General features: G+C 40.1%; 2 protein-coding genes across 2 annotated transcripts; one reads left to right on the top strand and one right to left on the bottom strand.

The window, feature by feature from the left end:
- Positions 1 to 274: 274 nt before the first annotated feature.
- crtap (cartilage associated protein) lies at positions 275 to 5,636 on the top strand. The gene is made up of 7 exons (XM_061058826.1): positions 275 to 878; positions 1,922 to 2,071; positions 2,671 to 2,842; positions 2,940 to 3,068; positions 3,237 to 3,382; positions 4,583 to 4,666; positions 5,229 to 5,636. The coding sequence occupies exons 1-7, from the start codon at positions 417 to 419 to the stop codon at positions 5,307 to 5,309; spliced, it is 1,224 nt and encodes a 407-aa protein (XP_060914809.1). The 5' UTR covers positions 275 to 416; the 3' UTR covers positions 5,310 to 5,636.
- Positions 5,274 to 19,862, bottom strand: susd5 (sushi domain containing 5). The gene is made up of 5 exons (XM_061058824.1): positions 19,415 to 19,862; positions 17,916 to 18,093; positions 13,227 to 13,336; positions 12,589 to 12,777; positions 5,274 to 11,579 (listed from the first exon to the last, which is right to left on the bottom strand). The coding sequence occupies exons 1-5, from the start codon at positions 19,500 to 19,502 to the stop codon at positions 9,712 to 9,714; spliced, it is 2,433 nt and encodes an 810-aa protein (XP_060914807.1). The 5' UTR covers positions 19,503 to 19,862; the 3' UTR covers positions 5,274 to 9,711.
- Positions 19,863 to 20,023: the final 161 nt, after the last annotated feature.

The following is a 20,023-nucleotide window of genomic DNA, read 5'->3' as shown; positions in this document are numbered from 1 at the left end:
AGTGGCTGTTAGGGAACAAGTTAAAGATATTTCATGAAACTGCGTGCTCTTTTGTATTCTTAAAATTAAAAAAAAATATCAACTAGGCCTACATTTTACACTACGTCTATCAAAGTGAACGATTATTTCCCCGAGTCATGTTCAAGGGTTGTAAAAAGTCTTCTCTCTGTTACATCTAGGCCCTATTGTAACAAGACAGAAGAACAAGCAGTGATTTACTTGTGTGATTTTGTGGGAGGAGCAGCTCCAGCAGTCCACGCCCGCTGCTGAGACTGTGCCCGGGGGAGGGGAACTTTTGTCCGGATACGTGGTGGAACTTGAGGCGGTCCTATGACACCAACGCACACCTCTGGGGTCCTGGATCATCCCAAACCAGCACAGCCCTCCTCCACCAGATACCAAACCTTCTTTAAAAAATGGCACCCTCCACTTCTTCACAACTCATCTCTGCGCTTTTAATCGCGCTTTCCGCCTCCGTGGTGAACTCACAGTATGAGCAATACAGCTTCAGGAGCTTCCCGAGGAACGAGCTGATGCCTCTGGAGTCCGCGTACAAATACGCTCTGGACCAGTACACCGGGGAGAAGTGGAAAGAGACAGTGGACTACATGGAGGTGTCTCTGCGGCTCTACAGGCTGCTCCGGGACAGCGAGGCCTTCTGTAACCTCAACTGCAGCTTGGTGAGGCTAGACGACGAGCAAAAGTTTGCAGAGTTTCCAGAGTTGCGGGCGTTTGGGAACGTGATGAAGAGGGCGCAGTGCCTGAAGCGCTGCAAACAGGGACTGCCCGCTTTCAGGCAAACCATGCCCAGCAGGGACACCATAGAGGAGTTTGAAAGGAGAGAGCCGTACAAATACCTGCAGTACGCATATTTCAAAGTAAGCAAAATGTGTTGATTGTTTGAGAACCAGGATGACTCCTATAGCTGTCTACTTGTAAGGATTATCAATAAGCTGTAATGTTTTTACTGAATTGTCAATGTGGACACCAGTGCATCCGCAGTTTCTTATTTCACATCACTAATAACAACCTTGAAATACGTCCTGACGTCACGTATACGTGCCACGGATGCACAGGGGGCTAAGAGACTTCCAGAAAGAAGTTTCTTACAGCCCAACATTTCCACGTATTTTTTATTTTTCCTTTCAAAAGAACACTTATACAGACACATTAGGGTATCAGAGCTGGTCATCATCAGCTTCTTAATGGATGACTGCAGGAACTAGTTTACACTTATGTTATGTTAAACACAGTTCATTTAGGGTCAAAGGGAGGAACTAGAGCTGCTGTGGTTAATTTACACATGCAAGGTGTAATAATATAAAGACCAAAAATGTAGAAAATAAGTTTTGAAACAACACAATTAAGTCTCTGCATATAAATTAAACATTCAGGGGAGAGACAGCTCTCTCCACCAACACATGGAAACACAAAATGAGGAAATCTGTTTCGCTGAAGGTGCTCTTTCAGAGATAAAAACACCAATACAATCTCTGCTACATGACATTGCAGCTAATCTGTAATGCTATTGGGGCAAGTGTACATTTAAAGTAATGTTTTTTTAACAGCATGGCTTCTGTACTGTCTCCACATGGACCTCACACTTATTAGTGTAAGTTCTGTTAACTGCAACATCACTCCCAAAATATGTGTTATAATTTACACAACATCCCAACTATTTTAAATTTGGGGTACTACAACGAGTCTCCAGGAACCAGCAGCAAGCACCTGTTGGCTTGATTTTTCTGGTATGACTTTATTATATCTGCACAAGTAGGTACCTTATAACTCTGGAGCAGCTTTGTGGTATGATAACATAAGCATACTTCAGTTATTCAGGAATGATTTATCTTGGTTATAAACCAAAAATAAAAAGAAAGAAACATGGTTTCAACACCTGATTATGTTACTTTCCTTCTAGTCTGACAACCTGCCGAAAGCTGTGTCTGCAGCTCACACCTTCCTGCTGAAGCACCCGGATGACGAGATGATGCAGAGGAACATGGCCTACTACAAGAGTATGCCCGGAGCCGAAGACCACCTCAAAGACCTTGAGACCAAATCCTATGAGGTACACACACACACACACACACACACACACACACACACACACACACACACACACACACACACACACACACACACACACACACACACACACACACACACACACACAGCTATTATTGGCTCCTTGGGTTTTGTTGATGTGGTAGCAGCCTGTGGTGAACCGGCCAAGCTCAAGCTGGCAGTATGGGAAGAGTCATTTACAGTCTCAAGTGGTTCCCAAATTGGGGTCTGTGGACCTTTTTTTGGACGAATCAGAGCTGAAGAGACTTGAGGGGAAAATATTCTATGTTTTAACCCCATTATAAATGACGATTATGTCAGTTTTCTACAGCCTTGGCTTAGAGAAAATTTGTATTTTTTCCAGCTTTTTAAAACTTTTCAAACTGGAACGACTAATAGACTTGAAATAGTTAAAGCTGTTGAAATAAAAACCTTGACTGAATCTCAATGTTGCTGATATAGCTCACAATATTGATACCGAAAGTTAATATTTGCATTCTAGTGAGGATATCAATGACTTTGAGGGTTAATTGTATTTTCAACCCTGTAAAAATGTTTCCAAGACTGATTGGCCTTTTCCTGTTTGTGTGTCCGTTATTGCAGACATTATTTGTGCGTTCAGTCCGGGCGTATAATGGAGAAAACTTCCGTACCTCTGTGTCAGACATGGAGCTGGCTCTGCGGGACTTCTTCAAGGTGTACGATGAGTGTCTGGCTGCGTCTGAGGGCCCCAGAGATATCAAAGACTTTAAAGACTTCTACCCCTCCATAGCTGGTCAGTCCTGGTCCTCCTCCATCCACTGCTGCTTCTGCATCTGTGTTATTGACCCAACATGTTGCTTACTTTTGCTTTGGTTTCTTCCCTTCTACAGATCACTACATCGAGGTACTGGACAGAAAAGTGAGGTGTGAGAGTGACCTGACCCCAGTCGTAGGGGGTTTTGTCGTCGAGAAGTTTGTAGCCACTATGTACCACTATCTTCAGTTCGCCTATTACAAATGTGAGCACATTTTTCTTCTTGCTGACACATGTTATCTGCAACTATCCACCATTCTGGTTTTATTATGAAACTAGAGAACCCTTGTCCCTTTGTGGCTTTTTAATGTCTACTGTGATGTGACTTTTATTAATGGCGTCCTTAAATTACGCCGTAATGTTTGTGTTTCAGTGAATGACCTGAAGAACGCAGTGCCATGTGCCGCCAGCTACATGCTCTTTGACCCCAGTGATGAAGTTATGAAGAATAACGTGGCATATTACAAGTTCCACAAAAGCCAGTGGGGGCTGATAGAGGAGGACTTCTTACCGAGATCTGTGAGACATATCAATGATTAGAAACCTTACACACAAACTGAAGCACAAGTGGTTCCAGTTCAGAGTTTAAATCCAATATAGGCTAAAACAGTGACAATTATTACACATACCCAGCATTAAATACTTAAGTGAATAGTTACATCTATTTAATCTCATTTGGAGTCCAGTGGGAAGATCACAACCACTCTCATGTCTGTGTGGTACATTTTTACCTACAACAAGAAGCCTGTTAACTGCTTTTGAAAAACTGTAGAAGGAGTATTTGCTGCTCTGCTCAAACTCACAGAGGAAAAAATAAGTAAGAAAGTCTTGCCTAATCTGTTCTTAGGAAGGACCTGAAGCCACTTTCAAACTGTGCACTTTGGATTGATGGCGAGTGATCAACCTCGACACAAATCCCAGATGAAACAATACGTTTTTGTTTCTTACTTGGTTTCAAGTACAAATTAAACAAACTATACATAACATTGTAATGATTGACCTTAAGAGGCTGGTAGGCAGATCTAACTTAATTTGGCAACTCTAGCTGTTTCCCCCTGTTTCCTGCCTTAATGTTAAACTAAGCTAACTGGCTGCTGCATTTAATGCTTAACAATTAGAGGTGTAGACGGTTAGCCTAGGATTGCTCTCAGTTCATTTCAGATTTTCTTGAAGCGTCATTACAGAGCACAGACCAAAAAGCCTCTGTAACCAATCAGAGCGAGCATCAGTAGGCTCCTAGGTTAGGTAGCTATTTAACAAAATAAAGTCATGTGATTGCTAGTAGTCTACAATAAAATACACAATTGCTTGGCAAGAAGTAGCTAGCCTGGCTTGCTACGCTGTGCTAATGACAGCTGGCTCCAAGTAGAGGTATGAAAACGCTCTGCAGGGAAGTGAACAAACATTTATTCTTGTAGAGACAAATAGTTGTATTTTCATTGGGGTTAGGGGCCAATTTCTTCAAACGATGCAGACTAAATTTTGACAGTACCACAAATTTCCTGTGTTTTCTTCTAAGTTTTGCTAACTTGTGCATTACATTTAACAGAAATATATGAAAGTCCTGTAAATCTCAAAGAAAAAGCCTTTGTATATGTTTTTTCAGCTTAAAATGTCTGTATGTTTCACAAGGCTTAGCTGGCTTCAGCTTTTTCCTCTTGTTTGTGAACTGAGTAACTTTAACACAAAGTGTACTTGTCGTGTTTGTGTGTTCTGCAGGAGGCAGTGCGGTATTACAATCAGACCACAATGCAGCTACAGATGTTAGAGTTTTCCAAACTGCGCCTGGTGAGCGACGATGAGGTGAGTGCTTCTTCTTATTTTTTAAATTTTTTTTACATATTTCCGTGTGTTGGTGCATCACAGGATGTTTCAAGCCAGAGGGTTATCTTTGTTCAAATGAATGGAATACAGTCTACCTTTGGGAAAAAAAAAAGATCTTCACGATAGAGTTTGCATATTGTTGTTTGTGTCTTTCAAAGGCTCTGTCCTTGTGTGATTTCTAGAAAAACCCTGCAGTCTTCGGTCTGTTCACATGATGATACCTGCAGTACAATGTCAGCCCTGTTTATCAGACTGCAATATGAAAAACAGCCTTTAGATGGCAGCATGACACTGTGTTTCTTTGAGTTATTATGACGCAGCAAAGACCTTGGCCATAAGGGCAGCCCCACATTAAGCCAGGATTACATGTTGTTTTAGGTAAATACTATTCAGGTCTTCACTGTAATCTCTTTAGTAATGCTAGGTATGAGAGAAATCACAGATTGAACTGTGAGTGGCAGGATTTATGCTAATTCACTGTGGGGGAAAAATGTAGCTGAAACAAAACAAACCCTTCGTGATTTGTTTTATTTTTCTGCAGGGAGAGGTGGTGGAGTTTATTGATGATTTCCTGGACGAAGATGACGATATTCCCATGTTGGAAAGTCCGCCGAAAAACTGAAAAACAATCAGAACACAACAGCACCAAAACTCCTTAGTTTCTATTTATTGGTTTCAGATACGATGCTCTGATAGGTCAATGTGTTTTGTTTTTTGTTTTACCTGAAAGATCCGCATCCTGAATGATATATATTGACATTTCTGATTTCGTGCACTAGATCAGTCGAGTGGTACAGACTTTAAACATGGTGGTTAAATGTTTTTTTTAAAAGGTATGAGATTTTACTGTTTTATGAACCCATTGTTCTGCTGTGAATCATGTTTAATGTCTTCAAAAAATGTTAACTTTCACAATGACATTTTAATAAAACTGAAAGACAAACGGTAATATTTCAAATCATTGAGACACATGAAATATCAGTAAAAAAAACAAATACTATTATTAATTTACTGATTCAATTTCATTTCTTGAGGTCAGTTGTTCTGTCCAACCAGCCATCCAGAATGCAAAAATTATCCATTTGATATCAAATAAAACCACAAAAACAGCAGCAAATCATCACAATTTCCACACTGAAACTATTAAATGTAAATGTTTCTGCTAAAACCCTTTTACTAAGCAATACTTTTACTTTGTTTCAGTACATTAGGAATGAGCAGTATGTTTGGAGGTCCAGTTACACAAACCCCGAGCTGTGCTGAGTAGCGAGACACCAGGGACACACCGAGTTGTTTAATAATGTTTGAACATTGAGTCTCTGTGCTGTTTGTCACACACTGATGTTAAAAACCCACAGGGGAACATTCTCGCTCTGTTACTGTTCGTCTATAACTCTGCGTTCTCATTCCTCTCCTGCCTGTATTTACCTGTCTCTTCTATTACTTCTACATCTAATCGACGCTTCGTCTTAGCTGCCCTTTTTGTCCCACTTCAAGGTTTTTGAAACTTATCACAAAAAGAGATGGGGAAATGGCTTTTGGCAGGGGCATGGTTAGTAGTTAAGATAAAGTTCTGGTCCAGACGATCCAAGGTCAGGTGTCAAAGTCACACTTAAATATTTGACACGTCATTTTTTACAATCTTACATAACAAATGGGAAACAATTGACTGGTCACACTGCTACTATTTTCATGCGATGTCACACTCAGACTGAAAAGCTCAAATATGTCAAACTGCTGTGTTCCAGAGGGCAAATCATAGAAATGAAAGGAAAAAATACAAATCATTATTACTTGACTGCATCCTGACAGTGGAGAGGGATTATTTGAAAGCACTTTAGGCCGTGTTTCAAGATAAAACAACAATAAAAGCCATTGCGCTTTCTTTTTGACAACACTTACACTGGCATATACCATCACCACTTTCTAGTTACCATCACTGTAAGATGGAATTATTGGACTTCCCTTTCATATAACATTATACAATGCTAATGCTAGCATTTAGCCACTTCATTGCCAAAGTAAAGATATGCTAGGTAGTGGTACTCAATGCTAATGTTAGCTCTCTATAGCTATAGCTAATTTGGCCAAATGTTCCTCCAGATTTTCCTGATAATCAACTGAGGAAGTATCGAAACAAACACAATTTTTCTAATGATGTCTTCATAAATGGCATACAACCTAAAATAAAACAGTATGACAATACAATTTCAAAGTAAAAAAGCTGCCACGTGAAAATGATCACATTACAGCATGTGTTGATGTGTTTCTTTCACCTCAATGGCTTAAAAATAGAAATAAAAAGTTAAGTGTTTAGGAGTTTATTTTGACTTGGAGATCTCAGTACACATCTCATCCTGACATCACACACATCTGGCTGTCTCAAGAAACAAATGGAAAAATATTAGCATCATGAGAACGATTTAGTATGTTATTTGTTGCTTGCTTTATTTTTAATTTGTCATCAATTCATCTTGGTATTTTACCATTCATAGTGTTTATGATTACTCTACAGGCAGCATGTGTTCAGACGTGATAATCTACAGTGAGGTATTTTTTCAAACCATCATAGCACTTCTTTTAACCAGCAATGTGTAATTGTAGGGGAAGGAAAAAAGTAGAAGTATTGATGAGCAGACCCTGTGTTGAACATTAAGAAGTAACCTCTAGTGACTTTGGCCAAGACAAATGAGCCAAATGTATTCGCTGAAACCAGTAATGCTGCAATATGCACATCAAGTTTTTGCAATTTCAAAATGACAGAAACAGACACAACAATATGGAAATAAAAAATATCATAATAAAATATTGTCTGCAATTTTAAACAAATCAATAACAATCATCAGCTTAGAAAAGTTGATGTTAAGTTTGACACATGGGAGGGAAAAATAAAAAAAAATCATTTATGACTGATGACAACAACAGGCCACATTGGACACTGAATTCCCCACGGGGACAATTGAAATGAACTACAGTGAATTTCAAAGAGTAGAGCACTCTCTATTTAAGTTATTGCCATTTTTTTTGTGTAATCTTTATACATGGCCAGAATCACAAACAATTATATGTACTGTATATCTTTAAACCCTTTCATGACTACTTGAAGTTTATGAACTTGCACATTTTTATTTTAACATTTGACCTCACTGTCAAGTATTTGGCACAATACAGACACAGGAAGAGTGTAAATATCACAGAGTCATAAATTTCTACAGGACACTGTTAAATCCTTCATTTTTTTAAACTGGACTTTACAACTCATATTACCTACTCATATAGCCTTTTTTTAATGATAAAATGATCTGAATTACCACAAATTTTAAATAAGAATTAAACTAATGCCTAACTAGTGGATATCTTTCCCCAGTCCAAGATCAAAGTTATAACCTTTTAGCTTTTATATTGTTATTGAACAGGGCAAATACAGCAAGGAAAGAAAAATTAAAACTTTGATTACTTTGTTAAAGGATTAAGCATTACATTCATTATTATCGGGCTTCATTTAACAATTTATCATTATATAAATTATATTATATACATATAAGGATGTGTTGTCCTGCCCTGGTTTTCACCCAAATTTACTGACTAACCCATTACTACTAAATATTTAGAAATTAAACTACATTATTCATTAAATACATTATTCATTTAGATTGAATGCAGGTCGAGGGGAACAAGAATGCAGGTCCATATTTTATTTTTTCTCTGTTTCCATGGCAGCACCACAATGTTTAATCTCGGTTCGTCTGACGGCCATCAGCAAATATGATGTACCGCTGACCGGCGCATTGCACGGTCCTGAGACAGACACGCACGCACGCACACACACACACACACACACACACACACACACACACACACACACACACACACACACACACACACACACACACACACACACACACACACACACACACACACAAACATATTGTGGGCTGAGTCTCAGTCTCAATGGACTCTCGCTCCATATCTCTCACCAGTAGACTGTCAAAACTTAGATGCAGAAGACTTCAATTGTTTCTACTGCCAACCTGCTGTCTCACATCTTTCCCAACATATTTTTCCCTTCCCTCTCCTCTCTTACTTGGACTTGCTTGTTTGAAAGCAGCCAAGTCACTTATTTGGACTACCTGCCCAAATCTCAGATATTCTGAGTTGCACTGAACTTCACAATCTTGTTGTGGAGTTAAATTTTATCCGTATGATACTCGATCAAACAGAAAAGATTGAGAAGAACAACAAAACTAAATTAATAATGAACAAGCAGTCAACAAAGTCAACAAAAATAACAAGAGAGGGGCTGGTTAAGCTCAGTTGGTAGTTGGCAGATGCCCCACAATAGAGACCAATTCCTAGATGCACACGTCAATGGTTGGACTCAGGGCCTGCGGCCATTCTGCACATATCATCCTCACTCTCCCCCTCCCCACATTTCTTGTGTCTCTTTGGCTGTCCCAACAGAAAAAGGCAAAGGCCAAACAAATAACATTAAAAAAAACAGGACACAGAGAATCTTTACCACAATGTCCAATAGTTTTGGAGTTTAAAGTCTTGGTATATATATTCAGACAGAGAAGGCAAGCCTTCTTGTGGTTTTCTTACATGGTCATGTCCTTATAAGGACGGTTTTTAGTCTCTGGAGTTGAGTCCAATCCAGATACAGCCCCCTTACCTGTTCAGCTAGATGTTAAGTGTTAGAAAATAGTGGGTAGTCATAACAAAGATGACTACATTTCCTTAAAATGGATGAATGGGAGAAGCAGAACTGCTACAATCCTGTTTGATTTCTCTATGTTAAGCATCATGTCACCCTGTTTTCCATAACATTTTCAGCACATAGATATGTTTCGCCTGTCAGAACAGGGCTGTAGCAGATCTCATCTGTTATTAAGTACCCAAAATCTTCACTTCTGCAGTATTTTCTAGCATGATAAATGGCTGCGTTTCCTCACATCTGAATCTTTCAAAAATCTCATCGAGGTCTCTGTCCTCTTTCAGAGTCCTTCTTTATTTACCTCCCACGCTTACACTTTTTGCTGCATCTCTATCTGTTGGCCCTGCCTGCTCTGACTCTGACTCTGACCCTTTCCGTTCATCTCATACATCGAGCTCTTCTGCCTTTGCCGTCGGTAACACCAAACTCCAACAAAGACTGCAGCAGCAACCATACACACCACTGCGATTATGGCTGCCACGGTGGGCCCTCGGCTGGAGGAGCTTGGAGGAGGAGCAGTACAGTTCTCCCCCGTGCACATCACCTCCCCCAACTCTCCCTCCGTCTCATCCCTCTCACCGGTCTCGCCAGGGAGGTCGTGCACAGTGTGCCCCTCCATCCCTCCAGTGAGTATGTCGCCGTCATGCATTGGTGGAGCTGGGTCTTGGTCCAGGAAGGGGTGCTCAGTTGGGCCACCAATCCATGGGCGGGTGGGAGCTGCTTGCTGTGTGTCGTAGTCGAGGGTGTCAGGGTGTGCGGGGGAATCTGAAGGCTGCAAGGTTGCAGGAGTAATGGTTAACATCTCCTCTACGCCCCCTTGTTGTTCTAAGGACGGGTCAGTATTAGACTCATGGATCTCTGGTGAGTTTGTGTAAGGCACAGGTCCATGAATATCCACATCTTTGGGTTTGTCTGTGGTCCTGACGACCGTCCCCCTCGGTCTTTCTGTTGTGGAATCCCCATTTTCTGCTCCCACTTGAACAACAGGGTAGCCGTCTAACCAGGTGTCATCTGTGGTCGTCTCTTCTCCTGTCACCTTCTGAGTGATGTTGTGGTGACCATCTTTTGCTATAGAGAAGATAACATGCTGATGACCATCATCCACCTCTTCATAACTGTCATGGTCATCGTGTTCGTGATCATGGTGATCATGGTGATCAGGGTAATGGTCGATATCATCATCCTCCGGGTCATAATGCTCCTCACGCTGGTCGTCGTCATGGTCATCGTGGTCTGGATGTTCCTCTGAGCCATCAGGTTGTTGTTGATTGTCTTTGTCACGATCGTCAGTTAAATCCTCGTGATCTTCATAACTTTCATGTTCGTCATACGTGTCATCTCGATCATCGTACTCCTGGCTGCCGTAACGGACGCGATCTCGCTCGTCCTCGTGTTCTCCCATGTCATAATGGTCATCGTGGTCTTCATGCTTTTCTTTGTGGTCCCTTCTATCATGCTGAGCTGGAACGTAATGTTCCACATGGTCATCGTGGTCATCTTCTTCCTGGTGACTATTAGGGTCGTCCTGATCATCGTGATGGCTGTCTTCATCAGCATCCCGGTCGTTATGGCTTCTGTCGTTATGATCAGATTGGTCATCTGCGTCTTGATCACCATCATCTGGCTCATGATCATGGTCGTCAGTATGAGCAGGATGCCGGTGGTGGTCCTTCCCTTCTTGGCTCTCCTGCTCTTTGCTCTCCTCTGATTGGGCGCCTGAGGCTCTCTGAGTAGTCTGTGTGACTGGATTAGTGGAGACAGGACCCTGCTCCTGAAAAGCCTCAGATGGAAACCAAAAGAGGTGTTTCTGGGATAATAGGGACACAGGTGCTTGCGTTGCTGGAGCTGCATCAGTCGTAACCACTTCCCTCCTCTCCTGCTCCCACCTCGGATGGCCTATGAAGTCCTCAACAGGGCGTTCCTCATCTCTTTCTACTCCTTCAACGTTTCTTCCAGTCACCTCTCCATCCGTATCATGCTCTTCCCGTTGGTCTTGATGCTCTTTCTCCACTATGACACTGAAGCTTGTCTCTTGTGGCTCTTGACTTGGGTAAACAGGAACATGGACCTCCTCATACACCTCCCCATGAGCCTCTGCTGGTTTTTTATTGTGATGTTCCACCTCTCCATATGAATCTGGGAACGTATCCTCGTAGTCTACATGACCTTCGGTCTCATCTGCAGAAACACAAAGGACAGATTTACTTCACTGGTTGCATCTAATAACGTAACACAAATCAAAAAGACATTTGCGCGGACATATCAAAGACAACTTTAAGATTCTGACAAAGTTGTATTTAGTAGCAAAAGATAGCCAAAGATGGGATTGGGACCATATAGATTGGACTGGAAAATACACTTGTTTGCTTTCTTACCAAGACATGAGAACTATGATACTACTAAAAAGTAGTTAATCCAAAATAAGGCATTTTAGCCTAGCTCAGAGTAAAGATTGCAAACCAGGGAAATTCACTTTCACAGGGGTGCTGGATTCACAGCACCCGCCCTTTAAACAGTCTATAGCCTTCAAACCTATGGCCCCAAGTTTGATCTCAGCCCTTTGCTGCATCTACTTTCACTCCACTCAATACCACTCTACTTTCTGTATTTCCTCTCTATTTCTATCTCTATTAAGGCAAAAATTGCCAATATTTTAAAATCTACTATTACGTATAAATTCCTATTATTTGCTGGATATGTCTCTAAACAAGGCTTTGACTAAACTCAGATAAAAAAACAGATTTCTCCACTCTCATGGAGATCATCTTTGACCTCTAGTCTTTATCTTGGAACGGTTCAGGACCCACTGCTCTTGAGCACAAACATGACTCAGACTCTGTTAGCTGATTATGGACACAGACCTAGCATACCAACCTCGTAGACAACTACTTCCCTCTTCTCCCTCAGCTATGAACCCATCTACACTATGGCATGTCACACTGAGGTGTGATGCAGCCATTTTCATCCCGACTCACAACTGAGGCTCTGTTTTCCAAAGCCAGGAATCAAGTACCAGTCACCTAACAACAATGGAAGCTAACAAGCAAGAAGCAAGGAGGTCGAGTTTAGACTGGGTCTCCTGTTTGGGTCAAAGATCAAAGCTTTGAAGAGGACAAGAAAAAAGGGGGCCTTTCTCTTTCTGCCTTTCAATTTCTGCCCAACAAAAACAGTTTAAAGAGCTCCTTACCTTTGACACAAATCTCCACCAGTCCATACCACTCTCCACAGCTGTCGCACAGCAGGCTGAAGGCCTTGTGTCCGCTGGGCATTAAATACCCTGGCACACAGGTGTAGAGCAGTTCATCCCCCATCTCATACCCACTGTGCTCTTGTAGATGGGCATTAGGAAAGGATGGAGGGTCCCCACAAGGCACATCTGTAAAAACCAAATACACACATTTCATTTAAAACTAAAAGAAAACTATTGAACAAAGAAAGTGAAATGTAAGTGTGGAATTGTTAAGAAATTAAGAAGAGGACGAAACAATCCCTATTCAAGAGTGCATATTTTTGTTTAGTGTTAAACATAACAACTTCATTACTTGAGTCAAAGTGTATGCACAACTCTGTTAAGATCGACACATTTCTTGTGGACAATTCCAGACAATAATCAAAAAACCATTCCACCTGAATGAACAATTGTTTTCTCTGATTGTGCTACTTTTTTGATTTTGATTTTCATGCTTCATTTTTTGTAACTCAACTTAATTTGAAATAAGAGAAACTGCAATGCTTCTGAGGATAAACTAAAGGTTTGGATGAACAAAGAAATGGAGTCCACTCATATGATATAATTCAGTACATACAGTATGTGTGTCTACTGACCTCTGTCTTTAATGCAGAAGGCGTTGAGGTTGGCAGCATCTTCTGTGGCGTTTTCTGTTCTCACGTCCACTGCTTTAAAGGCACTGCCCACAACATTACACACTGTGGTCCTAGAAGACAATAAACAGACAGATAGATAGATTAAAACATGTCTAAGGACTACAGACATACTTACATATTAGTCAGAATAAACACAGTCTATGTTTAATTTTTAACTCACATAACACATACAGGCATATGAACTACAAAAGGAAAGATAAAGTTAATTTTACTCAACCTCATTTAGTTTAAGCTTAGAGGTCCAGTGGGGAACTTTCAGCTAGCATTGGTTTTGGTGACCCCCAGTTGACAAAGATGTACCTCTATCTCTTTGCTGATTTTCTCCTCTATGTGTTGTGTTTCTGAAGACAAATCTTCCCTTGATTTCTTTAGAAGCAACCACACATACCCATTAACAAACATATCATGACAAAAATGAAACCATGCCAAAAACATGGAGGTTAAAGTCAACCAACGCAACATTTCCTCTTAACCCCTCAGAGGTCTTTCCTTTAAGTAACTATAAAGATACAAATAATCCAAAAAAGGTTGAATGTATGGTACAAAATATTAAACGTTTGCAGAATATTTTTCTTTCTTACTTCTTCCATTAATCATCCAAAGCTGCCTCTATATCTACTCTTTTACTTGCAGTATTATTACTTTTACAAAAGCAAAGGAACTGCCCTGCACTCCTCCAGCTGTGACTTCACCCCTGTCAAAAGTAAAGCTAATGGAATCCTGCAAAAATAGTATGTATAAAGCAGCAGATCTGGTGTATGTATGTATCCTGGTAACATGACAACACACACATACAGATGCCTACAGTACTCTGTGTCCTCTCTTGGTCACTCCCTGATTAGTTACTTACTTAAATATTATCACAGCATGACATTAGAATCCAGGGGCAGACATCAGGGCTTAGGCATGCTGCAGTATCAGCACTTGTAACCGGTGGCACAATATTATCTCACTGTGACACATTGCGAATAGATGTTCCCATGCTGAAGCCTTAAGTTACAGCCAGCTTCATATAGAACAATGATAACATTAGGGCCTTGATATAATGCACAGTCTACAGGGACCAAATGAATAATGTCTACAAGCTGCAGTGGCAAAAAAAACTGCTGAGTTAAAAGTCTATTTTTGGTTGCAACATTAAAGTTTATAGCATCATTAGCCCATTTGTCAAACAAAAGCAGTAGATAAGACTGACTCAGACTTCCCAGGCCAATCAAATCATGTTCCCATAGTAGCTCCCAACACACATCAGAGTTTGGCTGAGTTTAGAGATGTAAAAATAAATGCAGACGTATTACACCCTTTACAATATAAATAACAGGTTTGATCTGTAGGATGGATAATCAAGCATCATTAAATGGAAACGGATGTGGCACAGGCTCGTATGTCTGCACGTTTGTGAGTGTGTGTGTGTAAACTTGAGTTCCTGAGTTAATCAAAGCAACAGTAATTGGAAAGAATTTGACTGGCAGCGCAGCGAGACTGTGAGAAGTGGTGTGAGTCATGCTGCATGCTTGTGCCATGCTAACTTCAGCTTATAAGGACAAAAGTCAAAATGGGAGAGAGAGAACTGGGCAGCAAGACAGAAACCACCAAGAAAACACTCTGAGAGAGAAAAAAAACACAAACGCTGTTTTTACACTAAACTGCAGCTCATACAGGCCTGTGTGTGTGTGTGTGTGTGTGTGTTTCTGTGTGTGAGTTTTTGTGTCTGCATGTGAGAAAAGAGAAAGTAACAGACCTCTCATCATTTCTACCCTACTTCGAGCCCCTCACCTAACATGACACAACTCTAAGTGGAAAAAATCCCAGTGTGTGCTTTTATGTACCTGAGTGTCAATTCAGACAGATTGTGTTTGGTTACCAGGGTCGCAGATCTATGACTGACAGGTAAGAGGAAGACGTTAAGGTAGGGAAGTCATTTTGAGAAGCACTTGTTATTACGCAACAGACCTCAATATTATGTCAGTGCAATTTTCTCGCCCTGTGACAACAAAATATTACTTACTGGTTTTAGAAGGTGAATTAAAATCATCCCAATGTCCAGGTTTCTGTTGCTATATGTCAGCCCTGTCTGTAAACCCTGTTTTTAAAAGTGCTGTAAACAAAGTTATTCTAATCTAAGAGCAGATGAAACTTTCAAATCTAAAATGTGCCTGAAGGTGTATAGGCTAATAAATCTGACGCAGAAGCGAGGGGAAAAGAACAAGTTAGAAAGAAAAAGAAAGAGGGCATGGGGAAACATTTGAAAGGAAGAGCATGTTGTGAAAACCATGAACCCCTGCAAGGCCTGCACATATTTGTGACACAAAGCAGAAATTCTGCTATACCAAACGATGCAGCTTCAACACATAAAGAAGTAATGGGGGATAATGGGAGTTATCTATTAAGATAAAGGAAAAGTTGATGTTGTATTCTCGTTACTTTTAGTCATTTGATTCTCATAAAACAGCATGAGTAATGTTAGATGAGGTCAACAGTCTGCAGACTTTGAAATTGCAGGCCCTGCCAGATTGGGCAGATAGTTTGTCCCAGGACAAGAAACAGAAAGGGAGACGTAAAGAGGGAGCAAGAGAAACAGACTGACAAGTAGACTTAAAGCAAGCAACAAAAATAACATCATATAGGCCTAGTCGAGCCTATGGAAGTAATGTCAGCAATAGTAGAACAGTAGGCCACCAAATGAAACATATTGTTACCTTTGTTAAAATTGCTGTATTTTCTTGGTTTGACCATTGTTGGAGGTATTTGGGAACATAATTAAGCTGCACATGTCGATAAAAAAATGAAACGGTCTAAGGTCAAGTTGTATTCAGGCATCTTAAAATGGAAATGTTTGTACCTTGAATCTAAAGTACAGCTAAGTCAGTAAGCAATGATATGTAAACTAAGTCCACAGAACATGTTAGCTAAATCATGTTTATTGGCCTACTTGTTAAATTGAAAGTTAGATTCCATCTGCTAAAAAACTTTATGATGTAATGATGAAGAAGAAATGTGTGAGCTTTTTCTATGTTGCTCTCAGAGCAGCTTCCACATTTGTACCAGGCTTGGCAAGTTTGGCAGCATTGATCATTGTTTGATAATTTATTACATATCATTTATACAATCATAATTACTTATTACTTTCAAGGTGAGAACGTAATAACCCATTTTTACCATTCAGTTTACAATACCTTGTTTAGCCATATGGGCACTAGCATTAGCTGAGCTAGCATTAGCTGTGGTAGCATCGGCTGTGCTAGCAGTGTTGCTCTGAGACTTGATAGTTTGTTGGTCTGTAGGTTTTTACGTTACTGATTTCTGGTTTAGACTAAATAATCTCTGGATTACTATGAAACTCTGTATACTCAATCATATATATTCCTAAACATGAAATGAATATCTTAACTTTTATCCCCCAACTAACTTCATCCCCCCACTGGTTGTCAGGTGAAATGTTTCATTGTCTAATACTTTGCTTTGAGGACAAATTATTAGTTTGCACACTATAGAGCAATGTTTCCATTACATTGTCAACACTGAATGCATTGACCTGCTAATTCTAGCATTCACTTCAAGCACAGCTCCATGGGCTGTAGACTTCTTGTCGTGTTTGTGATCATTTTATGCTTGTATTTCTTTGTTATATCTATGATTTATATTTCAAAATAATACTGATATGTCAGTGAACTATTCAAGCAAACATACTCTTCAAATTCCCAGATTGAGATTTTCCAAAGTAAGGGTATAAAGCTCTGGGTAACTTCATTAGCCTGTATTTTTTAAGATTTCAGATTTTTTTAATGACAAAATATTGATTTATTTAATTAAAAAGACAATTAAAGAATTTCAGAAGCTATAACTTGTAGTAGGCCCTTCTTTAGAAATGTTCAGGGTAGAAAGGAACCTATTTTCGTGGGCAAAATAAGAAATAACACATTTTATTCATACATCAATAACAATAAAAAAAGGAAACTTTGCTAGAACACCACTTTTAAAAACTTCAGGATAGGTTGTTTCAGTCCAACTCTGAAAAGCACAAGCCTGTGTAATACTGAACATTTACACCCTACAGGCTTGAAATCACCATATAGGCTATAACAATATAGAAAAGTCTGGTTGTAATATTTCTGTTTATCCTCTGCCATAACTGCTGGGGATACAAGTGTCAATCAAACACCTGAATAAAACAATGTACTTCTTTACCGTCAGGTCTGTCTGTCTGTTTCTGTCTGTCTGCCTGCGGATGCTGAAGGCTGTGTGTCATGTTACCGTGGAGATGAGAGGTGTAAATGGAGGCAGTTGTCGACATGACACCCCGGCTCAGAATTTCCTCCTCCTTCAGGAGGGAACAGAGGAGTCTTTCTCCCTCTCGTCCTCCGTCTTTCTTCTCTCTTTCCCCTTGAAATGTGTCACCCTCGTCTTCTATCTTCCCACTCTCTTTATAAGTACCGCTGCTGCCTTCACTTTCTTTCCCTTTCATCCGTTCCTGAGACCTCCATCACACACACAGAAGGGTATACACACACCAAGATGACCTTTGATCTAGACTAGACATCGCAGGTCTCCTTTTTTTGTGCCTTAGAACAACTAAGACCCTCACTCACAAACATACACAGCATTATAGACAGATGATTCCTTTCTTACCCCACTGAGCCTCCATATAGCCACCCACGGGTGCAGGGGGAGAAGAAGCACTCTACCACAGCGTGATGGAGCTCCTGTGCTGATGCAAGACGGGCATGTTGTGAGGCACAAGCCCTCTCAGCGTCTCTGAATCCCTGCAGGCCAGAGGAGTTCCTCAGGTTCAACACAAACACTCGACCTAAGAAGAGAAGAAACTTTGAATCAGAATCAGAAATACTTTATTAATCCCAGAGGGAAATTTGGTTCGAATACCTTTAAAATCGACTGTATACATTTGACCTTTGAGCCTCTGGGTTCTGGCTGCGTCTGGAAAGTATTTTTAGAATATATTGCTTGCCGAACAACATTGGACAAAGAACCCAGAAAACTAGCCTTTCAGTCAACTGAGCTACATTTACATCTATTTTTTTTTGTTTAAATGTACGCCGCTCCTTTCAAAGTTGTAAATGTTCTCTCTTTTCTGTCTTGCAAAAACAATTTAAAAATATGCCTTAGTTTAGGATAGACAATCAACTGCAATTTGGTTACACTTGTTAGGCTACTTATATATGCGCATATATGTATCCAATGCTATATATCAGCATTAGATATTTTTTCTGCATACTTTTTCTTGCCAATTTTCATTGTGCTAATCAATGAAATCCCTGAGTTTCCACTAACATCACATTATGATCCTTTTAGACTTAACAGCAAAGCCGGTCATTCACAGATACACAAATATCGATTTAAAAAAACAAATCTTTAATTTATATATATTGATACAGCTTTTAATTAGATTATTAACGACAATCCAAAACAAAATCAAAACATGTATCACACCTAAGGTCATCTATTAACACGTAAAATTCCAGTTGAATTTCAACTTCATACAAAATAATATTTGACCCCAGCAGCTGATCAGCTAACATGTATGGTATAAAGTATATTACTGCAGCAACACACATGACATCTCAGTATCTGACTTGAACAGGGTACAAGTTTTCCAGATGTAAGCATCTACTCCCTGTTGGTTTATTGGCTACATGCTCAAGCCCATTGTCACTGTCACTGTCACTGTCTTCTCATAAAGGGTTAAAAACACTGAACATCTTTACTGTTAGAGGTTGAGAAAGCGAAATATGTTGCCTAAAGATAAAAATTATGTCTGCATTTATTATTCTATTACTGTGCCCGAATATCCATTTAGCACAGTTTAATTAGACTTGTGGCTTTTTGTATATTACTTTAAATAATGACGTTGAAGTTTTTTTTTAAAAAAAAGGGGCTACAAGGGAACTTGCTCGCTTACATTAGTTATGAAAGGTATGATATATTTGGGCAAAGGCTCTTTGTAACGATTAGTACATTAATAAAACAAACTCAATAGAACCTATTTTACATTCCATTATGACTTTATAATTGTGTTGGAGATCATATTTAAGGTTGTAATAAATTCTAGAGTTCTTTTGTCACTCAGGTAATACAATCATTTGGTTAAATGGCTAAAAATATGAACTTACCATCTGCATGTACAACAGAAGTCACCAATAGACAAGCCAGGACTCCAAAGGGCAACTTCATTGAAATTTTCTTGCAACGATCCAGCATCTTTCACGAAATCTAACTTTTTTTTTTTTAGGTTGCAAAAAGTGTCCAAAAAACTTTTTGTCCTAACGTGTTTTGTTTTTTTTGTGTGTGTGTGCGTCCAAATAGTTATTCACGATCTTGCAGGGTAAAGTGATGATACCCTCCTGGCGGACAGAGATGGACTGAGCAGCAGGAAGGTGAGCGTGATGACGGAGAGAAAGCGGTCAGAGAGGCTCGAGAGCAGGGCGCACTTTATCTCCCCAAATAGTCGCCCGGTGTGAAAACTCGCGTGTCCTCGTTAGTAAATACGTCACGGCTCAAAATCTTAACCGCTCCTTCAGAGACACAGAAAGAGCTGCTGCTAAAGTGTTCATGAGCAAGAAATGGGAGCATTAGCCGCTCATTACATGTGAGCTGGCGTGGCTAAAAACCTCAGCCTCAGCCTCCAGATACTGCCCAAACGTAACTGAGTGTTAGTGTTGAGGATGACATGCAGGCACTGCAATGCTATTTAAAGATAATTTCTCTAATTAGGAACAGAG

This window comes from Labrus mixtus, chromosome 16, assembly GCF_963584025.1.
Source record: "Labrus mixtus chromosome 16, fLabMix1.1, whole genome shotgun sequence".
NCBI lineage: Eukaryota > Metazoa > Chordata > Actinopteri > Labriformes > Labridae > Labrus > Labrus mixtus.
This window is presented reverse-complemented; position numbering and strand designations above follow the sequence as displayed.

Bases quoted from the DNA above. Each gene is read 5' to 3' on its own strand.
- crtap (XM_061058826.1), top strand. From the start codon at position 417: ATGGCACCCTCCACTTCTTCACAACTCATCTCTGCGCTTTTAATCGCG. The intron at 879-1,921 runs GTAAGCAAAATG...CTTTCCTTCTAG, and splicing joins TGCAGTACGCATATTTCAAA to TCTGACAACCTGCCGAAAGC. The intron at 2,843-2,939 runs GTCAGTCCTGGT...TCCCTTCTACAG, and splicing joins CTTCTACCCCTCCATAGCTG to ATCACTACATCGAGGTACTG.
- susd5 (XM_061058824.1), bottom strand. From the start codon at position 19,502: ATGCTGGATCGTTGCAAGAAAATTTCAATGAAGTTGCCCTTTGGAGTC. The intron at 18,094-19,414 runs GTAAGTTCATAT...TTCTCTTCTTAG, and splicing joins TTCTGTTGTACATGCAGATG to GTCGAGTGTTTGTGTTGAAC. The intron at 12,778-13,226 runs GTCAGTAGACAC...TGGTTTTTACAG, and splicing joins CTTCTGCATTAAAGACAGAG to ATGTGCCTTGTGGGGACCCT.